This window comes from Mus musculus, chromosome 13 (genome assembly GCF_000001635.26).
Source record: "Mus musculus strain C57BL/6J chromosome 13, GRCm38.p6 C57BL/6J".
NCBI lineage: Eukaryota > Metazoa > Chordata > Mammalia > Rodentia > Muridae > Mus > Mus musculus.
This window is the reverse complement of record NC_000079.6, coordinates 77,060,021-77,077,089: the sequence shown is the minus strand read 5'-3', so window position 1 is coordinate 77,077,089 and position 17,069 is coordinate 77,060,021. Positions and strand designations below refer to the sequence as shown.

Here is a 17,069-nt window from a genome sequence, read left to right as displayed (position 1 = left end):
GGGGGGAGGGTGTTTGGGAGGGAAGGGCATAGGGTGTTTTCAGAGGATAATGTTGGAAATATAAATTAAGAAAATATCTAATAAAAAAAAAAAAAAACAATGGCCACTCCAGCTTGTTTTTTGGGACTGTTTGCTTGGGAAATTTTTTTCCAGCCCTTTACTCCGAGGTAGTGTCTGCCTTTGACACTGAGGTGTGTTTCCTGTATGTAGCAAAATGCTGTGTCCTGTTTATGTAACCAGTTTGTTAGTCGATGTCATTTTATTGGGGAATTGCATCCATTGATGTTAAGAGATATTAAGGAAAAGTGTTGCTTCCTGTTATTTTTGTTGTTAGAGATGGAATTATGTGTATGCAGCTATCTTCTTTTGGGTTTGTTGAAAGAAGATTAGTTTCTTGCTTTTTCTAGGGTGTACTTTTCCCTTCTTTGGTTAGTTTCCCATCTATGATCCTTTGTAGGGCTGGATTTGTGGAAAGGTGTTGTGTAAATTTGGTTTTGTCATGTGGCTTCGTTTTCATTAAACTCTAAAAAGTCTTTAATTTCTTTCTTTATTCCTTCCTTGACCCAAGGTATCATTGAGTAGAGAGTTCTTCAGCTTCCGTGCGAATGTTGGCTTTCTATTATTTATGTTGTTATTGAAGATCAGCCTTAGTCCATGGTGATCTGATAGGATGCATGGGACAATTTCAATATTTTTGTATCTGTTGAGGCCTGTTTTATGACTGATTATATGGTCAGTTTTGGAGAAGGGACCATGAGGTGCTGAGAATAAGGTAAATCCTTTTGTTTTAGGATAAAATGTTCTGTAGTTATATGTTTATTCCATTTGTTTCATACCTTCTGTTAGTTTCAATTTTTCACTGTTTAGTTTCTGTTCCCAACATCGGTCCAATGATGAGAGTGGGGTGTTAAAGTCTCCCACTATTATTGTGTGCAGTGCAATGTGTGCTTTGAGCCTTACTAAAGTTTCATTAATGAATGTGGATGCCCTTGCATTTGGAGCGTAGATATTCAGAATTGAGAGTTCATCTTTGAAGATTTTACCTTTGATGAGTATGAAGTTCCTGTCCTTGTCTTTTTTGCTAACTTTGGGTTGGAAATCGATTTTAGTCGATATTAAAATGGCTACTCCAGCTTGTTTCTTCAGACCATTTGCTTGGAAAATTGTTTTCCAGCCTTTCACTCTGAGGTAGTGTCTGTCTTTTTCCCTGAGATGGGTTTCCTGTAAGCAGCAAAAAGTCGGGTCCTGTTTGTATAGCCAGTTTGTTAGTCTATGTCTTTTTATTGGGGAATTGAGCCCATTGATATTAAGAGATATTAAGGAGAAGTAATTGTTCTTTCCTGTTGTTTTTGTTGTTAGAATTGGGCTTCTCTTCTTGTGGCTGTCTTTTAGGTTTGTTAAAGTATTACCTTCTTGCTTTTTCTAGGGCATAATTTTCGTCCTTGTGTTGGAGTTTTCCCTTTATTATCCTTTGATGGACTGAATTCATGGAAAGAATTTGTGTGAATTTGGTTTTGTCTTGGCATACCTTGGTTTCTCCATCTATGGTAATTGAGAGTTTTGCTGGGTATAGTAGCCTGGGCTGGCATTTGTGCTCTCTTACGGTCTCTTTATAACATCTGTCCAGGATCTTCTGGCTTTCATAGTCTCTGGTGAGATCTGGTGTAATTCCAATAGGTCTGCCTTTATATGTTACTTGACCCTTTTCCCTTACTGCTTTTAATATTCTGTCATTATTTAGTGCATTTTCTGTTTTGATTATTATGTGTCGGGATGAATTTCTTTTCTTGTCCAGTATACTTAGAGTTTTGTAGGTTCCTTGTGTGTTCATGGGCATCTCTTTCTTTAGGTTAGAGAAATTTTCTTCTCTAATTTTGTTGAAGATATTTACTGGCTCTTTAAGTTTAAAATCTTCATTCCCATCTACTCCTATTATCTGTAGGTTTGGTCTTCTCATTGTGTCCTGGATTTCCTGGGTGTTTTGAGTTAGGATCTTTTTGCATTTTGTTTGATTATTGTGTCCATGTTCTCTATGGAATTCTCTGCATCTGGTATTCTCTCTTCTATTTCTTCTATTCTGTTGCTGATGCTTCCATCTATGGTTCCTGATTTCTTTCCTAGTGTTTCTATCTCCAGAGTTGTCTCCCTTTGGGTTTTCTTTATTGTTTCTACTTTCATTTTTAGATCTTGATTGGTTTTGTTTTTGTTTTCCTGTAATTCTTTAAGGGATTTTTGTTTTACCTCATTAAGGACTTCTACCTGGAGCAAACTGATTCTTAAAGAATGAAATCCTGTGTAGTCTCCAGTTTCTTTTAAATAATTCCTCAGTTCTGTTTATTAACTATTATTTAAGTTTGTACACTCCTTATTTCTGTTTTGCATTTTTGCAGAGGGTTCAGGGGGTGCTTTTCTATATTTTCACAATAACATTCTGCTTTCATCAAAATTTAGGTTACTAAGTCTTCTCAGCTGTGTCTAGAATGCTGCTAAACATTTTGACTTCATTTTAAGTTTACTTCATAGTTGCAGACCTTTTATATTCCTGCCTGGACATGTTTTTTATATTTTTTATTTCACAAAAAAAGTCTCACTTTTTTCCTTTGAACATTTCAATAATAATTATTTTATATCTTTACCAACTTTGTTATTTCCATGTGTGAAGCCCATTTTGTTCTTCCTTTATTTCCTTGGTCTTCTGTTGTGTGTTTTTCCGTTGTAGTCTTTTATTTTCTCTTCTGTACTAGTTACCATTTACAATGTTTAATTTCTATTTTAATAACTATTTGTAGAAACAGCTTGTTAAAACCCAAAATACCTTTTTTACAGAGAGAGTACTCCTTACTTCTGCTGCCAAGTGCCAGTGAAGGATTTCCCGACCCTGTGTCCATATCTGAGTGACTCTGAGTCCCACTCGTAAAACACTCATGTATCTGCAACATCTGTCACTCACACACTCTCAGAAACTTGGCCTGGGATAAATTGAGCCTCTGCGTATGGCCTTTTTCACCAGTTTCCCTTTACTTACAGAAATCTTTATCTTTACCCATCATTTAGGATGAGAAAATTGTTCAGGACAAAGGTTGTTTTTAAGTCTTCCTTGTTTTTTATCAAATGTTTGGGTATCTTGACATAACATTTCTCATAACTTAATGTTTACTTCAAAAAATGTTTTGTGTATTTCAGCTGACATTGTTAGTTTTCTAAAACTGTTTATCAAAATCCCCAAGGTTTCCTTCAACACAATCACTGAATTTTAAAAATAAAAGAATAATTTTAAGCTAGGCTTAATGACATATATCCGAATCCCACTTAGGAGGTAGAAACAGGAAAATCAGGAATTCAAGTTGTCATCAGTTGTATGAAAAGTCAGCCTGAGCTGACACTATAGAAGACACTACTGTGTTAAATTCCCTGGGGAGATCATGATCAGATGCCACCCCAGATACGGTACCAACTTCAAGTTAAGGTAACTGTTTCACACAAGTCTATCTTGATGAACTCATGAGTTTACCTGGGGATATATACAGGACTGTGAGTGAGGAGTTACCTACTGGAGTATAGGAAGCTTACTAAAACAGCCTGGAAGAAAAGCTCCCCCACCTGTCACACAACTAGGACCTGTTTAGAAATCCTGGGGAGGTGCAGCTTGGATAGCAGTGATACTGCCTTGTGGACACCTTTCTTTCCTCTGTAAGATTACGGTAATGTGTGCAGCCGTGGGAGGGTCTTTGTTCAGGGTGTATAGCTGCTCAGATCTCAAGATGGCAGATACCATGTCATGCCGAGAGGACAGAGTTCCCCAATACCCTGTTTAAAACAACCCGAAAAAGTAAAATTGCTCCTAGGTATAGCTACATTTTGTGATTACCAAGTAACCCTATTGTGTGACTAGAGCTGTTTTTTATTAACTGCATTTTATTTATATTGTATACATGTATATGGGTGTGCACATGCCATGGCATACAAATGGAAGTTTGAGGGTAACTTGCAGAAGTCTGTTTTCCCTTTGTCCTTTGTAGATAAATGGGGATGGTGTCAGGTTGTTAGGCTGGGTGGCAGATGCCTGGCTATCCACTAAGCCATGTGACTGGCCCCAAGTATCTGATATTAAAGATGTGCAACCATGCAAATGCCTGGCAATGTAAACTTCTAAAGCAGATAGAGTTGTCTACACCTTACTGACAATTTAGTAAGCATTTATAATCCTAACCTTATTCTTATAAATTATTGTTTGCCTTTTGCTTTACTTTTTATTCAGTATAATAACATTGGATAGCAATTATTCCTTATAGAATATTCCTTTGATTACCTAAGTGATATTGTTCATCTAATACTGAAAACAACAAAACTTTTTTTCACAGTTTTACTAAATCACCAGCCAACTCTAGATAAGAAATTACTCAGCAAACATATAAGAAAATAGAAATCAATTTATACATACTTGCTCAAAGGTTTTGTTCCGATTTATAAAGTAAACGCAACATATTTGAGAAGCAATCTGCAGCAAATTGTAGTATAACTCCTAATATAAAAATAAAAATTTTAAATTAAATTTTACACATTAGTATTTAACATTTAAATTTCTTGAACTCGCCAACTTATTTTTTATTGTAATACCCTTCAGTTAGAATTCGTTCTTACACTTAATTAAATATTCTTTAGCAATTTCCAGTTTCAGGATTTCTGTGCATATTCACAGACATCATTTTCTGTACTATAAAGCATTTGTTTCTTAATTTGCTGAGTTGAAGCATTCAATTTAAGTCATTAGCTAAACAGAAGTCCTCAGTTTATGCTAATATTGTTTTGTCACAATGTCAGTCAGCAAGTATTGCAGAGTGACACAATGGTAGTGAATTTCATTGTCACTAATCTGAGAAAGCTTTGGGCTTTCCTTGGTAGAGAGCAGAGGTAAGCCAAGTCAAGGTTAGGGAGGGTGTGCAAAGCTTTTCTAAAGCTTTGGAGGTTAGTTAGTTAGTCCCACTTTTCTTTGCAGTGTCCTTAAGTGTTATTGAAGTATAACCCTACAATTATATGTAGAAATGGATTTTATTTTGTATTTAGAGATAACTAATTTGTAGTTAAAGTTTAAATAACTTACTGACAGCATCCTAGCCTGCTAGGGCGAGCCTTCATTAGATGCCAAGTTTATTGCAACAGGCTTTCTCATGTTTCTAATACCAGAGTGTAAAACAGGAAGAGGCATCCTGTATGCATTCTGCTTGCATCTTTTCAGCAAAGTAGTTTGTCACAAATCGCAGTAGGAGTCAGAGCCAAAGGCCCAGTTGGTAGTTTGTTCTTTGTTACAGACTAATCGGCTTTGGTAGATTGTTAAGGCTAATAAACAGATTGCTTATAATAAGAGATAAAGGAGAATTATATTGACAGAATGTATAGTAATAGAATTATATATATTAGAAAGGCATTCTAAGAGTGTATGTATGTATAATGCAAATCATGCCTTTGTTTCTTTTCTGGTTCTTGAGGTAATTCACATTCTCTTTTTTAGCTTTTACAAACATGTCAATAATCCAAACTAGCCTTTTTCCCCCTTTGATAGTTTACTTAATGTTTTCTTTCTTTTTTTTTTTTAATTTATTCTCTTATATCCTGATCACTGCCTCACCCCCACCGACTCCAAGTCATCCCCTCACGTGGCCCCTCCCTCCATCTCTGAGAGGGTAGAAGCCACCTACCTCCCTCCATCTGCCTCCTATGACTGTTTTACTCCTCCTTCTAATGAAATTCAATCCATTTCCAAAGCATACATATTCCAGAAAACAGTAGCACTGAATCATCAGGAAGATGATTCAGCAGGTAGAGGCATTTACCAACAAGCTATGACCTGAGTTCCATCTCCAGTACCTAAATGGTGGAAAGAGAATCAACTCTTGGAAGTTGTCCTCTAGCAACACCACATTTTCTACGGCATGCCTTTGCCCTCTCTCTACACACAAAAAGCATTAAATAGACGTAATTTAAAATGCTTTAAGTTGCATTGTTTTTACACTGCACTGTTTGGTCTTTGCCCTGTTGCTGTATGAATACGCTAGTTAAGAAAATAGTATGGTGGGCTGGAGAGATGGCTCAGTGGTTAAGAGCACTGATTGCTCTACCAGAGGTCCTGAGTTTAATTCTCAGCAACCACATGGTGGCTCACAACCATCTAATGCCCTCTTCTGGTGTTTCTGAAGACAGCTACAGTGTACTTATAAACATAAAATAAATAAATAATTCTTTTTAAAAAAAGAAAAGAAAAGGAAAAAAATATGAAAGAACCCAAGTTCAGATTTTAAAGTGTCAATTTGTATAGATTTTTAACATCATGGATACAAAATAACCATATTTAGCTGACACACAGTAAAATAATTACAGAAATCATTCCTCAAACTCAGTGCAAGAGACCTTTATCCATATCTACTAGTGTCAAGGTAAATTTTACATTAATAAATATTAATTTTAAGACTGGAGGGTTAAGTCATCAGTTATACTAGCTACCTTTGCCAAGTACTCAGGTTCAATTCCCAATAGCCCCATGGACTCAGAGCCATCTATAACTCTAATCACAGGGGATCTCCTGTCCTCCTTCTGCCCTCTTCTGACCTCCACAGGCACCAAGCATGTACATGGTGCACTTATATACATGCAGGCAGACACTCATATCAATAAAAATAATTAAAAAAATACTAACTTTAAATTGAGATACAGGTATATTTTGATTTATGTAAAATTAAAGCCTCAACTAGTTGGGTTTTTTTTATTATTATTGATAGAGTGCTAGATTCTGATTTCTATAAGAGCTTACCTATGTAGACTATTTTTTGCTGAACAGGTTTAGAATCTGGGGGCTCATATGACTCTGAATTACTGTACTTGAGACATATTTTTACATATCAGAATACACTGATTTTTCACTTCTCACCTTAGTATTACCATTACTAGTATTCAAGAAATCATTGTGGTTGAAGTAACATCTTATGGACATGACCAATATCATATCCTTTTGCTAACTTGAATGATATAAAAGAACTAAATGTTCAGAGTCACATCTGTATATCAGCTTTACAAAGAATAGAATTGTTTTTCTGCAACATTTCAAAAGATTGGCATTAATCCTGTAGTCCCTCAAGTCATGCAAAGGGTTATGTTGCTGCTGCTGTTATAGCCATGCTAGCTGCTAACTTCCCATACCACACAGCTATAACTGTAAGATTTAAGCAAGCATCTGAGTCCAGATGGGAAGAAGTTTGCATGCATGAATTCTGACCTGACAGGATCAAGCCACCTATTTATTCTAACCTCAAATTATATCAGAAGTGCTTTGATTGCTTTAATTAACCATGCAGTTCAAAGTCTCTTCAGTCAAGTGCTTCAGGATCTTTCTCCTAGATTAATATGCATGCAGTGAATCTCCCCATGGTATCGTAGACACCACATCTTCATACCTGCTATTGATCTTGACTCTGGGATTTCCCTCTGTGTCGCTGTTTGACAACACAGATTATGTACCACTTGACCATTCGTTTCTCTGGTTTTGCACAGCAAACCAGAAATAGAATTCTTAATTTCCAATGGCTTTTTAACTCTATAACTTCTTTTTCTTAGACACATTGTTCTATAACATTCATTTCTTTGGTGTTCCAGAGTCATATGTGTATATTTATAAATATGTCTTCCTTGTCCTAATGTATTTAATATATGTGCATAATTTTATAAAATGCAATTATACTTTCTGGTTCAATTTTTTTTAATTGAAAATATTCTCTCTGCTGCCATACATCCCAAACACAGTTTCCCTTCCCTCTACTCCTCCCAGGACCCCTTACCAAACCCTGTCTCCTGGACTACTTTCCCTATGTCTACCATTAGAAAAGAGCAGGCCTCCAAGAGACAGGAATCAAAACATGACAAAACAAAATACATTAAGATTCGCCTTCACACTGAGGCTAGACCAGGCAACCCAACAGAAGGAAAAGAGTCCCAAGAGTAGACAAGAGTCAGTGAGCCACCCACTCCCATGGGAGTCCACCAGAAGTGCTCAGCATAATATGCAGAGGATCTGGTGATGATCCATTCATGCCCTGTGCTTGCCACTTATCTCTGGGAGCCTGTGCTCACAAGCTTTGCTCAGTTGATTCACTGGGCCTTGTGCCCCTACTGTCCTCTGACCTTTCTTATTCCTACAATCTTTCTGTCCCCTCTTCCATGGCATTCTCTGAGCTCCTAGTAGGGGCACCTAATTCAGACCTCAAATTTAGACTTTGCATAATGTCTGGCTGTGAGTCTATAGTATCTGCTCCCATCTGCTATTAGAGAAAGCCTCTGATGATGACTAGATGATCCATGGCTATAATTAGGAATCACATTATTGTATTTTTGTTAGTTTGTTTTTGTTTGTTTGTTTGTTTTCTTTTTATTGGTTTTAGGTTTTTTTGTTTTTGGCTTGTTTGGGGTTTTTGTTTGTTTGTTTCATGTTTTTAGATCAGTCCAGTTTGGTACTAGCATAGGTCCCTGTGCTTTCTAGTCTCTGATTCCTGGTCACCCAAACAGTGTTGGGCATGGGCTTCCTCTTGTGGAGTGGGCCTCAAGTCAAATCAGACATAATTTGGCCACTCCCACATGTTCTGTGAAATCTTTTGTGCCTTGGTTGGTGTCCATGTAAGCTAAGAAATGATTTCCTAATAAAATACCTTCTATACTTACAAGAAATTTGTTTGGAAGAGCAGGAGAACTAATTCCATGATTCACTGAGGGTTCAAAATGCATAGGGCACTAACTCATTAGGCATAATGTGATGACTAAACCCAGCAGTTATTAGCTATTCAAATGTAACATTGAAAAAAAAAAGTATTTCTGTGCCTTATCTGTTACTTAGTGATACTTTCACACATGCAACGTGTGTAGAAAACAAGCAACAATAATATAGGTATTTCAACTAGTTTAATGTCATTTCTGAAAAGTATATTAAAATATTTTTAAGGGCCTAGAGAGATGGCTCAGTGGTTCAGACCCCTGGCTTCTCTTACAGAGGTCCTGAGTTCAATTCCCAGCAACCACATAGTGGCTCACAACCATCTTTAACTGAATGATTCCATCTTCTGATGTACATGAAAATGGAGCACTTGCATGCATAAAATAAATCTTTTTTTAAGTTTTTAAAATAATATTTTCTCACATCTTTATCCTTATAGCCCATATTGACTTTTCTAAATAAAATATGTTAAAACATACCATAAGGTTTTAAATGCCATGTCATAGTTTTATAGGAATTTAATATTTAGTATAAAAGTGGCAATATGAAAAAGATTTTCATACTTTCAAACTTGTTCTCTATTTCCAAATTAGTTTATTTTATTATAACTCAATAGAACTTAGATTAGTCTATTTTTTTATAACAGACTTGGTGATTATTTTAGTGAAAATGACTCTAGCAATGGCTCAATGGGTAATGTTACTTGCCTCACAATTCTGAATTCCTAAGTTCAGTCCTTGAAATCCTTAGTGGAAGGAGAGAACTGAGTATACAAAGTTATCCACTGATACCTACTTTTGTACAGTGGAATGCACACATACACACTATTTTGCACATACAATAATGGTAATTAAAATTTTTAGAAATACAAATAAGTCTGTATTTGGTTTGTCAAAATAACAATTCTGTCCTTTTTACTATAAGTGTATATATATATATATATATATATATATATTACTGCTAAATAATATTCACAGAAGCCTGGGATTTTCTCATGATTTTAATATAAATAGTGCCTGAATAAAAGACCTGATAGCTTCAGATCAAATTTTCTATTGTTATAAGCTATGGTTAAAAGTTAGAAACCTTGGATTTATTAAACATTTTTTTATATGAAGGTTGACTGAACACTAAATGCCCACAAATCCAAAAGTTATTGGCCATCATGATTTCACAATTGGAGTCTTTCATAGCTGTCCTCATAAATGGGTCTCAGAACAGGTGAAATTACCTCTACAATATTTACAGAATGTATATATGAACAAATAAGTCCCATATTTGGATTTGCATACCATTCCTAGAGTGTCATTTTCTATTTATAGGTAACTTGAAACTTAAAAAAAAAATCTGGAACCTGAAACACTTAAGAGTCCTAGTCATTTCAGATGACAGATTTCCAGCATTGTGGTGTATGTAATGAGAGACATAGGGTAGATGGAGAAAGAGGTAATTTGTTAGTATTTTTCCATTGCTAACGTACCCTATATTTTTAGTCATTGAACTCTCAAAATGGTTGTAAAAGTAAGCATTAATAATAGAAAAATTTTGTATTTTTAATGTTTCAATAATATTTTCCCATCTTGATGCTAGGTCTTCAAACATGAACTATCTTACTTACTGACTGGAATTCTTGGTGCAGCAGTAGATTACTGGATCTTCCTTGGTATTCAGATGGGTAGAAATGTGATCCGACATATGTCTGATGACTTAGGAAGTTATATTTCCCTTTCCTGTGATGGTAAGTGTATCTTTGTTATGGTTACATTTTTAATCACTCATTCTGAAAATTAATTTCAAGTACCTTTAAGTGGTCTATTCTTCAGTCTATACTCATATGAAGTTTTCTTTGAAATAATACGCAGAAGCAATATGAAAAGGAATGGGAAATTCTATAATGCTCCCATACAGAGTACTTTAAAAAACTTATGATGTTTAAGCATTTATACATAATTGAACTTGTATCATATTTTAAACGTTATTATTTAATATTAATAAACATTATTATTATAATATTTTAAACATTATTAGTTTTTGAGAATTTCATGAGTACTGATTTTATTCCATTTCAACCTCACACATTCCAACTTAAATTTCCTCCTTTATTGTTATTTGTTATTGGTTATTACATGTGTATGTGTGTATATGTATAAATATATACATTTGTATGTGCATATGTGTGTATGTCTGAACAGACACATACACACATATGCACATATGTATTTATAAATACAGCCTTCTAAGTCCAAGTCCATTTAGTGTTAGGGTTGGCCACTTGGGGTTAAATGGAAGCTCATTAAATGATAAAAGATTTGAGAAAGAAAATATGGAAACAACAGCCTTCACAATAGTCACAAATAATATAAAATATATTGGGGTAACTCTAACCAAACAAGTGAAAGAGCTGTATGACCTTGGAAATAGGAGAAATCTCCCATGCTTATGGATTAGTAGAATTAACATGGTAAAAATGGCCATCCTACCAAAAGCAATCTACAGATTCAATGCAATCCCCATCAAAATTCCAACACAATTCTTTACAGACATGGAAAGAGCAATTCTCAGTTTCACATGGTAAAACAAAAACCCAGGATAGCAAAAACAGTTCTTAACAATAAAAGAACTTCCAGGGAAGTCACCATCTGTGACATCAAATTGTACTACAGAGCAATAGTGATAAAAACTAGATGGTATTGGTACAGAGACAGACAAGTCGATCAATGAAGTAGAATTGAAGATACATATGGACACTTGATCTTTGACAAAGAAGCCAAAATATACAATGGAAAAAAGAAAGCACCTTCAATAAATGGTGCTAGTCTAACTGGCAGTCAGTATGTAGAAAAATGGAAATAAGTCCATATTTGTCACTTTGCATAAAGTTCAAGTCCAAGTGGATCTTGGAGAAGACTTTCTTAGCAGCCATTAATCACCTATGTCTCTTCGTGTATGGATGGGACCTCATAAGATCTAGAGAGAGAGAGAGAGAGAGAATATGAATGAATGATGTCTCATAGAAGACATTCCTAGGTACCATGTTCTTACAGTCTTTCTGAGCCTCAGCTGTATGCTGTAAGGGATTGAGTAAATTAATGATGTAAGGGGTTGGGAATGGGCTTCTCCCCCAGGGATTTTTTTTTACATTTTATACAATTATGGGTTTCTTTGAAGGTCTCTGTTTGGGACAGGGCTCTTTGATGAGGGATGAGAGCTACATTTACCAGTGGCTATAAGGATATGTATTTTGAATGCTCTTGAGGTTTGGTTTATTGCTATGTATTGTAATGCTAAATTCTAAACCTGGAGGTCCAGGCCTACAAGTGAATTCTCTCATTTACAAGCTTTCGCTTTGCAAACTTTGTTCCTTAATTTAAAACTATTGGTTTAATAAAATTGGCTATAGCCAATTACTAGAAGGTGGGTGGGTTTTGAGAGAGGAGAGGAGAAGAAGGAAGAAGAACTGGAAGGCAGGAGGAAGCTGCCAGGTGGGGAGATGGACCATGAGTTTGATTGACTAACTGTTAATTTGTATTACTTAATTATCCTAAACAGATTGTAATCACTGCCATTAAAGGGACTGGAACTAAACCTTGTATTTTTACATGAGTTGCATAGGCACAATGCCTATATAAAAGTTGAAACATACATATATTATGTTGTAACAAAAGTAATCTTAAATTTTGTATCAATATACAAATGAAAACTGTAAACCTTTATCAGTGTACGAAATTCTGTACCAATGTAAGATTATGGCTATAAAATTGTTTTTGGTTTAAGAGTAAACCTAACCCTATTTGTCTAATTTATTTTAACATTTTTATATCCCTGCCTTTCCTTACCAAGGGAAGGAAGGCCGGCAGGAAGGCTGGCAGGCAGGCAGGCAGACAGACAGACGGACGGACAGAGGGACAGAGGGACAGAGGAAGAGAAAGTGGGTGGGGGTGGGTAGATGGATGGAGAGAGGGAGAGAGAGAGAGAGAGAGAGAGAGAGAGAGAGAGAGAAAGAGAGAGAGAGAGAGAGAGAGAGAGAGAGAGAGAGAGAGAGAGAGAGAGAGTGATATCCTGGAGTCTAAGCTCTCTATTTTTTTCCTCCCTGCCCAAGACCATAATTTTTTTGTAATAATCCCTTAAAATAATACCATATCTATAATTCATAAAATGACCAAAACCATCCACTCCAACTTAAAGGCCTGGGAACAATGGCCTTCTTACAACTGCTTCCTGCTGAATTGGTGTAAAAAATTCCTTTTTCAGGGAGCAATAAATTAGAAAATTGGCCAGTCTTAAGAAAGCTAGCTGTAGCATTTATTGTCCTGTCTCTGTATGCTGAGAAAGTGCAGGCTTAAATGATGCCATGATTGGAACAGTCTGAAAAGCTGAACCAAGTGAGCTACCTGCTCTGAAATATCCTGGAAGCAAGTCTTCAAAGGGAACAGCTTAGATGCCGTTGAGGTAGTATCAAGCACAGGGCTTGAAAAAGAACAATAGAAACAAAAACAGGCAGGGATCTTACATGATAAAAAGAATTTTCAATGTCCTTTAACATTTCTTACCTCTCAAACAGAGTAGAATCTATTACAGTCTGATCTTTGTATCAGGTCTTTTTTCGGTATCAATACTTAATAGGATTTTAAAATGGAATTCACTGACTCAGAATGCTTGCCATATAACTTCTTGTATCCTTACATTAATTTGGCTTATCTCATTGATTATAATTTTTTCTCATTAATTACAAGATTTTGCTCATGTATTAACTACTATTGAATTGTCCTAATATGCATTTATAAAGAACCTCTTATTTTGGGTCTGTTCTTAACAGTATTATGTATACTTTCAACATTCTTCCTGTTCCCCATCACTTACTTTTGTTTTGAAATTTCTTGTGAAAGAAATGGAAGGAAGGATATTATTTAGGCAGTTTGCCAACAGAACTCTTCAGCAAGCACTTCAGGAAGTGTTCTAATCAGATCTAATCTAATCTTCCCAGTCTGCAGAATGAGAATTCCCTGACTGCATAAACAGATTCAGAACACCTAGCTGTTCTTGTTTTCCCTCCTTCATACCTATAACCTTACATTTCTAACTTCTTAAACTCCCTGAGCTTTTGTGCCCCCCGCCCCAAGTCAAAAGCATATTTTCTTACTTACCAAGTCAATCTGTGGTTTGAACTTACAGGAAAATAATTCTGCACATTTCCAGTGCATCTTGTTTTTTGTTTTTTGTTTTAAGAAAACGTTCTTAAATCTACTGTTAATCATGTTAACTCCTTAAAAACAACTCTGTAATCAGAATACAGATTATAATAACTGAGTTTACAATTTATTTGATACCTTCTATAAAGAGAGGTGTCTTTATACTGCTAAAGTTAGGAGATTTTTATCATACTATCTCCTTTCTGTTTCTCTTTTATTGAATTAGATGGTAATTGCTATCCTTTTTTAGAATAGCTATCTTTTTTTATTATTATTATTATGTATTTTCCTCAATTACATTTCCAATGCTATCCCAAAAGTCCCCCACACCCTCCCCCCCCACACACTCCCCTACGCACCCATTCCCATTTTTTGGCCTTGGCGTTCCCCTGTACTGGGGCATATAAAGTTTGCCTGATCAATGGGCCTCTCTTTCCAGTGATGGCCGACTAAGCCATCTTTTGATACATATGCAGCTAGAGTCAAGAGCTCTGGGGTACTGGTTAGTTCATAATGTTGTTCCACCGATAGGATTACAGATCTCTTTAGCTCCTTGGATACTTTCTCTAGCTCCTCCATTGGGGGCCCTGTGATCCATCCAATAGTTGACTGTGATAGAATAGCTATCTTTTATGAGTGACTTTTAAACATTGCTTAGTGCAAATTTACTCCTTCCTCAGAACCTTATTTATTCCTTTCTAGTAGGTTAGTGGCTTTTTAAAAATCACAATTTTGCCATAATAGGAAGAATGCCAAAACTTTAGCTAATAATTCCTTGTTTTCATCTTTTAATGAAACCTCCTTAAGTTTCAGGACCCATGAAAGTTTTAGCAGTGGCATTAAGGACTGTCAGCATTTGTGTTTTTTCCAATGTTTAAAACTTGCCTTTAATGAAATGTGAGCTATACATTATCCAAATGCCTGAAATAATAACCCTTGTATTAATAGCAATCTATATGTATGCCACTACTTTAGTGGCCTCTTTATTCATACTCTGATGCCTCTTTACTCTAAAGGTAGGTTCTCACGTGACATATTTACACCGTCCATAGCAGGTGGAACCTGTGACTTATGACTGACTTGAAGTAAAACTGTAACCTACTGTTACTCTTCATACCATGGTCACAATCATTAATTTGATGACAGGGAGCCATCTCTACCTCTGTGAACCAATTTAAAACTCCAAATGAAGTTGAAATTATGCCATTGTTTGAAGTGAATTTTCTTACTCTGCACAGTGTGTATACCAGCAGTATAGCTTACTCGATATCTTAGTCAGGGTTTCTATTCGTACACAAAACATCATTACCAAGAAGCAAGTTGGAGAGGAAAGAGTTTATTCAGCTTACACTTCCACACTGCGGTTCATCACCAAGGAAGTCAGGACTGGAACTTAAGCAGGTCAGGAAGCAGGAGCTGATACAGAGGCCATGGAGGGATGTTACTTACAGGCTTGTTCCCACTGGCCTGCTCAGCCTGCTCTCTTATACAACCAAGACTACCAGCCCAGAGATGGTCCCACCCACAAGGGGCCCTTCCGCCTTGATGACTTATTGAGAAAATGCCCCGCTGCTGGATCTTATGGAGGCAGTCCCCCAACTGAAGATCCTTTTTCTGTAATAACTCCAGCTTGTGTCAAGTTGACACAAAACTAGCTGGTACACTCGACAAAGGTACTTGCTGCCAGGCTGAATAACCTGAATTTCATTCTTGAGATCCATGCGGTAGGAGAACAAATTTTACAAAATAATCCATAGATACTAATTTTTGTGTGTGTGTGTGTGTGTGTGTGTGTGTGTGTGAGGGAGAGAGAGAGAGAGAGACAGAGAGAGACAGAGAGAGACAGAGAGACAGAGAGAGACAGAGAGAGAGACAGAGAGAGACAGAGAGATTATATAATCCAGATTCTAAATAAGTACCTGTAATGAAACACACACACACATGTAGAATTGATTTCCTAGGTTTCAAATTATGGAATGGGTAAACCATTTCCTTAGTCAGGTTTTTATTGCTGCGAAGAGACACAATGACCATGACACAATTCTTATTCAAAAAAACAAACAAACATTTAATTGGTGCTTGCTTGCAGTTTTAGAGATTGAGTCTAATATAGTCATGGAAGGAAACATAGCAGCATGCAAGTAGACAAGGTGCTAAAGAAGTAGCTGAGAGTTCTACATCTTGATCCAGAGGCAGCAGAGGACAGTGTATGCCTCACTGGACTTAGCTTGAGCATAGGAGACCTCAAAACCTGCCACAACTATGATACACTTCTCTCAACAAGGCCACACATACTCCACCAAGGCTAGCCTCCTACTAGTGTCACTCCCTGTGGGACAAGCAATCACATAAGTTCTTGCTCAACAGAGCTTAGTGTTTAATATTTGTCAAGAGACAGGAATAAAGTGAATAGTTTAATCTTAGCAGCTTTTCTGTATTCAAAATATAATTGAAGTATTTAGCTATCATGTAGATTTTAGAACAACAGAAATTTCCATGTATTTTACTAATGGCCTTCTGTTCAAATCTTTATGAAAAATCTTTTTGAACATTATTGTTTCCCAGTTTCTTTGGTTGCTGTGGCTGGTATTTCTCTCTGGTAATTCCCACCTGTTTTGTTTGGGTTTCTTTTCTTCTTTACATTTCTTTGAATTATTCTGTAGTTCAATTACTTTTTAAATTATTTATTAGATATTTTTTCATTTACATTTCAAATGCTATCCCTAAAGTCCCATATAGCCTCTCCCCCCACCCCCGCCATGATCCCTAATCCACCCACTCCCGCTTCCTGGCCCTGGCATTGCCCTGTACTGGGGCATATGAACTTCTCAAGAAGAAGGGCCTTTCCTCCCACTGATGGCCGACTAGGGCCATCTTCAACATATACAACTAGAGACACAGTTCTGGGGGGTACTGGTTATTTCATATTGTTGATCTTCCTATAGGGTTGCAGACCCCTTTACCTGCTTGGGTACTTCCTCTAGGGGCTTTGTGCTCCATCCAATACATGACTGTGAACATCCACTTCTGTATTTGCCAGGCACTGGCATAGCCTCACAAGAGAGAGCTATATCAGGGTTCTGTCAGCAAACTCTTGTTGGCATATGCAATAGTGTCTGGGTTTGGTG

The 17,069-nt window shown here is 36.4% G+C and overlaps 1 protein-coding gene across 12 annotated transcripts in view; it reads left to right on the top strand.

The window, feature by feature from the left end:
• The window catches only part of Slf1 (SMC5-SMC6 complex localization factor 1), a 92,426-nt gene that overhangs the window by 58,424 nt on the left and 16,933 nt on the right, over nt 1-17,069 (top strand). For all 12 annotated transcript variants that reach the window (XM_006517035.4, NM_134071.3, XM_017315350.2 and 9 more), the window contains one exon: nt 10,343-10,490. In XM_006517035.4, the coding sequence (XP_006517098.1) occupies nt 10,343-10,490 (148 nt within the window). The remainder of the gene's footprint in view (nt 1-10,342; nt 10,491-17,069) is intronic.